This window comes from Eimeria maxima, genomic scaffold (assembly GCF_000499605.1).
Source record: "Eimeria maxima Weybridge genomic scaffold, Emw_scaff139, whole genome shotgun sequence".
NCBI lineage: Eukaryota > Apicomplexa > Conoidasida > Eucoccidiorida > Eimeriidae > Eimeria > Eimeria maxima.
The window spans coordinates 33182-42811 of NW_013564362.1; the positions used below are offsets into that span (position 1 = coordinate 33182).

Genomic DNA, 9630 nt, shown 5'->3' on the forward strand with positions numbered 1-9630 from the left:
CGTTCGTTTTTCCCCTCGCCGCAGCAAGGGGAAGCTAATTTAAAAGACTCTTCCCTGGGTCGTCTTGCTGGGTCACCGGTGGCTGGAGGCGCCGCAGGTGTCTTGTGGAGCGGCTCAGTTTAGTTTGTAGCCAATTACGTACTTAGCTAGCTAGAGGGCGGACTAGCTAGTTCGCCGACATCCCTGCTACCTGCCTAGCTAGCGAACTGCCCATTTAGCTAGTTAGTCTGGCCTAGCTGCTGGATCCCGCCTAGATAGCTAGCTCTCCAGCTAGCTAGGTGGCCTCCCGCATGCATACGCATTTGATCCTTGATCTGCATGGGCGCGAACAGCTAGAGAGCAGAGCTGGCAGCCCTGAACTGAATTGACTTAGGGGACTGCTGCAGTTAGTTCTGAGGGCGTTGTAGCCTGCCTCTTAGAAAAAAGGCCAAAAGCATGCATTGGAGGCACAGGGCTTGCGAGAGCCCTGGGGCACATGCCCTAAGAGATAGACCTCACCTCTCCATCAGCTGCCTACATCTGGCCTCCCTTCAAATAGCGACACAGAATGTTCGTTGCGGCACCTCAAAGGTCCAGCTAAGAGTAGCTAGGTATGTGGCTGTCTGGGCTAGCCTCCTGGCTGGCTAGCCACCCCCGACTACGTAGCCGCTCTATTAGCTAGCCATCCTAATATCCCGCTTTGCATATAAGTGGCCTCCAGGGCACGTAGGGGAAGCCGCCTGGGACTTGTGCCATCTGCCGTTCCTCGCGGGGATTGGGTCCCGGCTTACCGGCTCCTTCTGGCCTTTGTGGGGTCCCCAGAGTCACTGGTCTGAGAGAAGCGCTGGAGCTGCACGCAGAAGAAGCAGCCGATGAAGCAGCATAAATGCGCGCTGTGACGTGCTGGGATGGTTTGGCAGGATGTCCTTGCATGCAGCCCCGCCGTTTGGCTCGAGCACTAGCCCCGCCATGCTGCTACTGACGCCAGTGGGGTGCGGGTGGCCCCAGACGAGGTACAGAGTCAACTGTAGCCACCCCTTGCCAGTCAGCAGTAGCTGGTGTGAACTTTGTACTGCTCACCTCTCCTTCAAACCAAGCGGCGCGGCTTCGCTCAAACAGCGCCCGCAGCGCCGCCACCGAATGCCCCTTGGCCTCAGATGATGCCAATGCCCCGGGGCCTGCACAGAAGCAGCAGTACAGCAGCATGGATGAAGGCAGTTGCCTACACATTGACGGTAGATCTGCAGCAGTGTCTGCGTATGGAGCTTGAGGATGCAAAAGCATGGCTGAGGTACAGGGGCGCATCTATGAGGCTGCTGAGCCGATCTGCAGAGCTGCTGCTTGTGAGCCCTACCCAAGTCGTCGGCTTCCACGGGGTGTTGAAGGGTGCTGCTGCCGAGATCTCTACGAATGAGGCCTGGTGTGCGTCTTTCGTGCTGCTGGTGCTGCACCTCTCGTCTCTTCCAGGCGCCGTCCGGTGCTGTGGAGGTGCTGCGGCTGCTCGATTGGCTGATCGCATCTGGTGATGCTACTGCTGCGTCTGCTGGTGCTGCTGCTCCTCTTCCTTCTACTCCTCTGTATGCAGTACTCGCGTTTCGACCCTGCTGCTTCCCCTTGGCAGCGCAGCCTTTCATCCAGTCGAGCCGAGCGCGGATGCGCCGGGCCGTTGCCTCGTCGTTCCTCCCGTCTTCGCGCCCTGGCAGCAAGCCAGTCCTGCAGCAGTAGCCCCAGCAACAGCAACTCCAGCAGCACTAGTAGTCGTAGTAGGATTAGTGGAAGTAGGAGTAGGACAGAATTGCCCACGGCAGAAGAGGAGGTCAAACGCACAACATGGTGGACACGCAGAGCAGCCCAAACCAGCAACCGCAGCAGCCTGTGATCCTGCTGCGATTGTTGCCGCTGCTGCGCGTGTCCAGGCACTCAAAGAACACATCCAACCGCACCACACTAACACTGACACCACCAGCAACAACACCACCAGCAGCAGAAAGAGCACCAGCGCAACCCTAGCAACAAAATCAGTTGCAACAATGGCAGCAGCAGTATCCTCATCAGCTGCAATATCCCCATCAGCGGCAGCAAGGGGGCAGCGGCCCCCCCCCCTCCACCCCCCCCTCCAAAAAAAAAGCAAAAATACAAACTCCACGAAGCAGCATCCCCAACGAAAGCACCACGAAAGCATCACAAATAGTAGCAGAAGCACTGGCAGTGGCAGTAGCAATAGTAGCAGTCGCAGATCGCAGGTTACTTTCTGAGGCGAACGGCCTTGTAGGGGTTTGGCTTCTGCTCGTCCGCATCGGCGTCCACCTGCATGAGCCACTCTGGAAAATCGGAGAGGCCTAGCCGCAGCTGGCGCGCCTCCAGAGTCTCTGCATCCTCTTCGCCGCCTCGACTTGTAAGCTGCTGCCTGCAGCGACAATACACCCATGCAAGAAGCGGGATATGCAAAGCAGGCTGCGGTGTTGCTGCTATTGGTGCTGCTGCTGGTGCAAGGGAGACAAGCAGATACAATACGCAACGAAAGAATGCGAGAACATCATCACACAGCAGTTAGGACGCCAGCACCAACTATCACAGCAACAGACGGCACAGCAGCAGAAGCCGCAGCAGAGGCAGAGCCTACGAGCTCGTCGTCAACCGGCTGCTGGACTGGTCTTCATCTGTAGGGATGCATGCAGATGCTGCTGCCGCTGCTTCTCCTGCATCTGTTGCTTCTTCTAATACTGCAGATGCTACTCCTGAAGCAGAACCTCGATCACGAAGCTCGGTGAACGGGGCCCTCAATGCTGCTGGCATCTCCTCATCGTCAATGGCAGTCTGTAAAAGCTCTGGCGTTACCCCGCCTGATGCTGTTTCTGGTCTCGCTATTGCTGATGCTGCTGCTGCTTCTGATGTTGCTGCTTCGGATTCTTCTGCTTCCCATGCTGCTGCTTCCGATGCTGCTGCTTCTGATGCCGCTGCTTCCGTTATTTTTCCTGTCATCTTGTGTGCTTTTCCGGATGCTCCGTCGGGCGACGACTCCCCAGAAGCAGTGCAACGCTCCTCCAGGCCATCTAGTGCCGTTTCTGCTGTTGCTGTTGCAGCTGATGCTTCAGGTGCCGCTGAAACCTCGACAGTCTCCATAATAACCGCTGTTAATCCTGTTCGGTCTATTGCTGCTTCTGCTGTTTTCTTTACTTGCCTTACTGCTTCTGCTGCTGCACCAGCGTCTGCACTTGTTGGCTCTGTTACTGTTTCTGCCCCTTCTGCTTCCGCTGTCGTCGATTCCAGCTGCTCTGCAGCTGCACTGGCAGCTGCTTCTGCTGCTGCTGTTCCAGCCGATTCTTCTGCTTCTGTTGCCTTTCCTGCTTCTGTCGCAGCACTTGCTACCAACTCTGTGTCAGGATTTGCTGCTAATGCGTGAGCTGCCGTTAGTGCTGCTGCTGGTGAGTCCGCCCAAGCCGTTCCTTCTGCCTCTTTCGCCTGCACTGCTTTTGCTGCTGTTACGTGGTATTCGCGCTCTGCTTCCTGTGTAACTGCACTGACAGCTGCTGCCGCCGCTGTAATGGAGTTGGCCCCAGAGGCGTCATCACAAGGTGTGTCAGCAGCAGCAATTACTCTACCGTCTGCTGCAGCTGCAGCCGCACCAGCCCCATCTGCATCAAGATTGGGTTCCCCATCTCCCTGGTCAGCTGAAGCTGCTGTTGTCGCCTGAGGAGTGAAAGGTGTTGCACCGCCGATATCAGCAGCAGCTGCTGCACCCATGCTGTCATCAGCAGCAGATGCTCCTTTTGCGCCATCGGGATTTCCTCTAGCGTCGGCACTCTCTAAGTTTCCCCTTGCTGCAGACGCGTCGATGCTAGCTGGTCTGCAGCAACAAGAAGCTATGCAGCTACAAGTGGACTTATAAGTGGCAGAGACAGCCGTGCTTCGCAGCGGCAGCAATCGCCAGTGAGGCCAGCAGCAGTTAGGAAGGCAGGGTGTTGCTGTTGCAGCAGGGGAGGAACGAGATGCTGCTGCAGCGGAGGACAAGGCAAACAAGGGGTGCAAACAACAGCGCAAGCTGGTGCAAGTGTCCCTACCTGGGCATCAGGGGACCCAACAGCTGCATGATATCTTCAAACGGTAGTACGTAGGGGCACGGGCCCGGTGAAGCGACTGTAGCAGCAGCTGCGGCTGCAGCAGTTGCTGGCGGCATTGTTGCAGAAACAGCGCCGTCCGACGGAGGGACAGTGCTGCTTCCGTCTGTCTCCAAGGGTAAAACTAGTTTAAGGGGAGTGGAATGATTGAGCAGAGTCAGCAAGCCGAGCTCCCCGCTGCGTCTCCTGGCTATCGAGTGCTCTGTGCAGGACCTGCAGCGCATGCAGGCAATCGCACATCCAGCCCAGCGGGAAAAATCCACTGCAAACTGCTCCCTTGCTGCATGCATCCTGCGACTGGTGTTGCTTGCACGACTAAAGTCTGGTTTGCCTATAACTGAGCAGCAAGGGAGACACTTGCCCAAAACCCAAAGCCCGCAAATGTATTTCCACCCGCTAACACATGAAGACTGCAGAGCATAGAAGTGCTATGTAGTCACCAGGACAAGGCGGGCTCAAGCAAACTCTCCTCCACCTCCAGAGGCAGCTCTGCCAGCAAGGCATCTTCGCCCACAAAGACGCGGCTGTCCAGGGGAGGGGGGCCCCCAGGCAGAGGACCCCCAGCCATCGCCGAACCCGCGGCGCTTGAAAGCGAACGAGACAAAAAGTTAGCAGTGAGACGCTTCAGTTTCGAGGCCTGGCGGCGCACTGCACGGCCCACAGACGACGTGTTTCTGCTGCGCCCGCCGTTGCTACTGCTGCTGGACGCTGCTGCTGCAGCTACTATGCCCTGCTGTAGCAACTCGAACTCCCGCTTCAAAGTTCCTGCTGGTGCTGGAGACGATGGTGTTGTTGTGCTGTTCACTGCTGCTGCTGCTGTTTCTGCTGGCCGCCTGTAGCTGTTCGGCCGCCCCGGCCAAGGAACGAAATTAGAAAAGATTTCCTCCTGCTGCTGCTCTACCCTTCGCTGCAGCCCCCTCTTCAGCGCCTTGTGCTGCTCGTCTGGCAACACCTGCTGTAGACCCTGTTGCAATTCTGGCTGCAGCAGCTGAGTTTTGTCTAGCGGCTGCACCTGTGTGCCGTGTTGCTGCTCTCTACTCTTACTCTTGTCTGTCGAAATTGTCCCTCCCTCTCCATACTCCTGACTTCCTGATTTCACAGTCGCGCTCCAGATGCCGCTGCTGCTGCCGGTGCTTTGTCCGTTGTTGTTGTCGTCTTGACGAAATCTGATATCGCAGGGGCCCCTCGCTTCTCTAATTGTCACCTCTGCTGGGCTCTTACTGTATTTTTCCTGCAGCGGCGGGTGACCCTGGGCTGAGCGACCCAGTTGTTGGTCGTGCTGCTGCTGCTGCTCAAGGCTACAAGCGTCTACCGGGGCCGAAAAAGGAGGCTTCGCCAGAGGCCCCGCCCCCTGCAGCATTGCCAGGGATTCGGTCCCTCAACAGACCCCACAGCCCCTTGCTGTCCTGCTAACTGCAACTGTTGCTGTAGCAGCAGGAGCATCAGCGGTTGCTGCTGTTTCTTCTACTTCTGCTAGACGTAGTTGGGACAGCTGAAGTAACAGCAGCAGGGATTTCGGTCAGTCGCCGCAGCGCTATAAACATGCACCGAACCTGTGGCTTTTCTCGGCAATTGTGCTGTTCTGTTGTAGGTGTTGCCTCTGCCCCTGCTGTGGTGTTTTTGCTGTGCCGGCGTTGCTCTTCTATAGCACCAATGAACAGCTGCAGTGTGTCTTCGCCCTTTGACCTTGGAAAGGGCTTCTATGGGCATAGGTTTCAACACGTGGAGCTGCTGCAGCTAGTTTGCTGCTGCTAGTTTGCTTCTGCTAATCAAGAGCTGCTCGGGAGCCGCCTGCTGCTAGAGAGGCCCATTCCTGCTGTTGTTTCTGTAGTGGATGCTAAAATCTCTTGCGGTCCCGTGCACTCCGTTGCACAAGCTTCGTCAGTGGCCTTGCGAGAAGCTAGAGAAGCAGCGCCTCATGAGTCGCTCGGCAGCTGCTCCTGCAGTGGGTGCTGCGGCAGCGGGTATGCAAACAGCAGCTTCAGCAGTCAGATACCCCGTGTCCTAGTACAACCTGCATGCACGCGCTTTGCTACCGCTTTGCAGTCACATGCCTCTAAAGGAAGAGCCCCTGCATCCACGCGCCGCCGGCCAGGTGATGCACTAGTATAGCATCCGCTGCAGCAAAAGGGTCATCTAGAGAGCTATCTTCTCCTAAAAGGAGTCGGTGTCTATCAAAAACTTAAGTATTGAAGCTTCTTCTGCAATTAGAGCAGCTCTAAAGGGGCTGTCTCTCCACTAAAGTCAGCTCGCTGGGCCCCGCCGGGGGCCTCCCACACTCGGACTCAATAATATCTGTGAAGGACAGCTAAGGAATAACCACATACAACATTGAGGCAGGGAAGTTGATGAGGCGTTTTACTTTTCTAGATAATAGGGATCTTGAGTAGGCCTTCTCTTGTATATTTGTCCTGGTGAAAAAGGGTACAGTCGAGTTTGAGTCGTCAGGGTAAGTTTTGGAGGGCTTGCGGTAGCGTCTCTAACTTTAGACAATTATGTGTCGCCAAACGGACACTTCTTATGAAAGGCAATCTAGCCCTTAGGTGAGAAGCAGAAGAAGCGCTTTGCTGGTTTATTGGCTGTATTGCTCCCGCTAGCGTAGTGGCAAACGTTGCATTGGGGGGAGTTCATTTGGGATTTTGGGTGGTGTACGTACTGATTGCAATTTTTTGCTAGGATTTGCTCTGATCAATTATGTTTGCGCTATCTCTGTGAGAGGTGGTATGATGCTGAAAACGGCTGCTCACCTTGTCGCCTCGTGCTGCTGTTAAGGCGCTGCACGGCTTAAGAGGCCTTTGGGTTCCGCGCACTTCTACATGTGCTTAATCTATTTATTGATTGCCACGTGACTGTTTAGCAGTTGTTTTCTGGGATAGTGCATGCACGGAGTGGCGTTTGGTGTGAGTGCAAGTGGCCTGGAACCAGAAATTGCTGGCAGGTGCATTACCAGCAAGGCTTTTGCGGAGAGGGGGGCAGGCAGCCTCTTATCCAAAGCAGCCGAAAACCTTCGTGGCACCGTTCTCAGACTACCTGTAGCCAGGAATACAGGTTCGGTGCTTTACGGGAAGTCTTCTTGCAGCATACTGCAGCATACTCTTGTCGACACTGACGAGCCTGTCTTACGCTTGCTTGCACCGAACTTTCAGGGGAGAATAGGGCAAGCTTCTAATTCCAGACCCACAGTTGAGTGTCGTAGTGTTTAGCATTGGTTAGCCCGGGTGTTTCGAATAAGGTCATTCTCCCTAAGGTCCCTGTCGAAACTTCCGACCGTTCTCCTTCTGAAATTAGTACGGTTCAGGATGCCCTTTGGGGGGCAGGTGTCCAAAGGCTGATCGCATTACCGGTTGTCTCTCTCTAGCACACCATCCACACATGACGTTTGCTGTGTTGCAGAGGCAACGGGAGAATCCGTTGTGTCTTGGGAGTAGTACTTTTCCCCTCAAATGTGCCCAGAGGGCAGCTGTTACTGACACACTTGTGTTAGAAGGGGGTTCCCCAAAAAAGTGAATTTACCTAAAAGGGTGTGGCTTTTTCGGAGCACGACGGAAGTATTAAAGCTTTCGATGATGCTCTGCAATGTGTCTTCAACTCTAGGTCAAAGGCTGACAAGGTATGGCAGAAGCTTACCAAGGGAAGCTATCGGCAGCTACATTGAACAGTACCACTCCTTGGTGAGCAGGCTTCCTACGATGGAGCCTCGCCATCTTGAGTAGTTCAAAGCAAAGCTGTTCTCTCGAAGAGGCAATCCTTTAGCGTCTTGGCGGCGGAAAAGGAACTACGGGATGGATGGGTGCAATTCAGCAGGATTTTGAGAGACTTACACAAATGCAAATACCAGCGTCCGCCGAGGTCAGAACGAAGCAACAAACGGGCTTTGGTTTGACCCCCATATATATATTGTACCTAAGCCTGTATGCGCACAACCTGGGTGTTGCTGCTGACGCATGCAACCGATAATGATATGCTCCTGAATGCTACTATCACTCGTTAGGCTAGGGTTCACCAGCCGAATATGCTACAGCAGCAGAGAGAGCACATTATCACCAGCAGCTTTGGCTGTAAAGCGCAACAAGAGCGGCAGCCACAGCAACACGATAAAGTGAGGCCAAGGCATCAACAACTCTAGCTGCAAGAGATAAAGCAACAAAGCGTACTGCAGCAAATGAACACGCAGCAAGAAGCCTGTGCAAGGGGTGCTGCACAAACACTAATGAAGCAGCAGAAATAACATGATCTGGGGCTTCAATTGCCTCATGACCCCTCTCTTCAGTGCGCCCACCCCATTGCCTGGAGACTAGGCAGGCGAGGGTATGTGGTGCTTGGGGGATAATGGGGACAGTTTGATCGTGCTCTCCCTGGAATATGCAGTTACCGCAAATAGCATGCAAGTTCAACACTGGAGAAAAATGAGATGATCAACAGTTGTTTGCAGCGTCACTGCATGCATGGAAGAGACTTTATGCGTGCGCTCATTTGGTGTTACGTAGCAGCACACTGCAGATTGTACAGCTCACTTGGCAGGCACACCTATTGGCTACCCCACCCAACCGTTGGTCAAGGTCACCGTAACAGTGGGTCATTACATCGCACGCCATACCATGCACACCAAAGGCTACAACGCAGTCTCCCACCTGAAGCAATAATTTCGAGGGCGCGCGCAAATGCCTGAGGCGACAGTATGGGCACGTTAAACTCTTGGTGCTGGTGAAGTGCCGTCGGTAACTCTGCGGATTGCTGCCTCCCTCCCGCCTAGCCAGGGTATTCGTTGAAACTCTTTTACTCTTATCCAGAAAGTGACACTCAGAAGTCCATTAAATTTGGTGGTTCTGATTAGGAGTCAACTTCTGCGCAAGTTTACTCGAGCGTGCTCCCAGTAAGCACATCCTTGGGGGGCTCGTTTTCTTGCGGTGCAGCACGTATACACATGATCAACTGCCTACAGAAGTCATATTTTTGGAACCGTCGACAGGAAGGGGAAAAGAGTCCCCAAAGAAGCAATTATTTCCTCTAGGTGGGACCGAAACCATCAGCAAGCCAGCTTGCATGCAACCTGTTCTAAAGCCCCGGCAACCCCTACATCGTCGTTACGCTTTAACGATGGAGGACATGACCCTCTTTTTGAAGGGTATATCTTTGGAATGCCAGTTTGGCACAGCTTTTCAGGTAGTCGGTCCCCCATGTGTCACTGCATGTGCACGTTCACCCGTTGTCTAGGTTGTTCGGCTGTGTTTCTCTCTTGTTTCTTGGCTTTCAGCTCTATGTGATCTTCATCCTGTTCTTAAGAAAATAACCAGCCTGCACAACGCGGCTGAATTAATGCCATCGAAGGCCTCCTGCAGCGCGGGCTATGTGCTGCCTCTGCTGCTCCTCTGTTGCGAGTGCCTTCTGTGCTACCTCCAGCCTTCCCCAATAGAAGGCAACAGGATTCTGTCGGACGCGTTCAATTCCAAGTGGTTTGCGTCTTCCCCCACAGAGTTTGCGTGAGGGGAGGTGTACATTTTTGCCGTGCTGCTGCGGAGAAGGACCTGAGAAG

The 9630-nt window shown here is 54.5% G+C and overlaps 1 protein-coding gene across 1 annotated transcript; it reads right to left on the reverse strand.

Annotated features, from left to right (window-relative positions):
* Positions 1–766: 766 nt before the first annotated feature.
* EMWEY_00016910 (hypothetical protein, conserved) lies at positions 767–5457 on the reverse strand (the record flags this gene model as incomplete). The annotated part of the gene is made up of 7 exons (XM_013479809.1): positions 767–829; positions 1060–1157; positions 1334–1692; positions 2228–2386; positions 2603–3826; positions 4041–4310; positions 4538–5457. 7 exons carry the CDS (start codon positions 5455–5457, stop codon positions 767–769), a joined length of 3093 nt encoding a protein of 1030 aa, XP_013335263.1.
* Positions 5458–9630: the final 4173 nt, after the last annotated feature.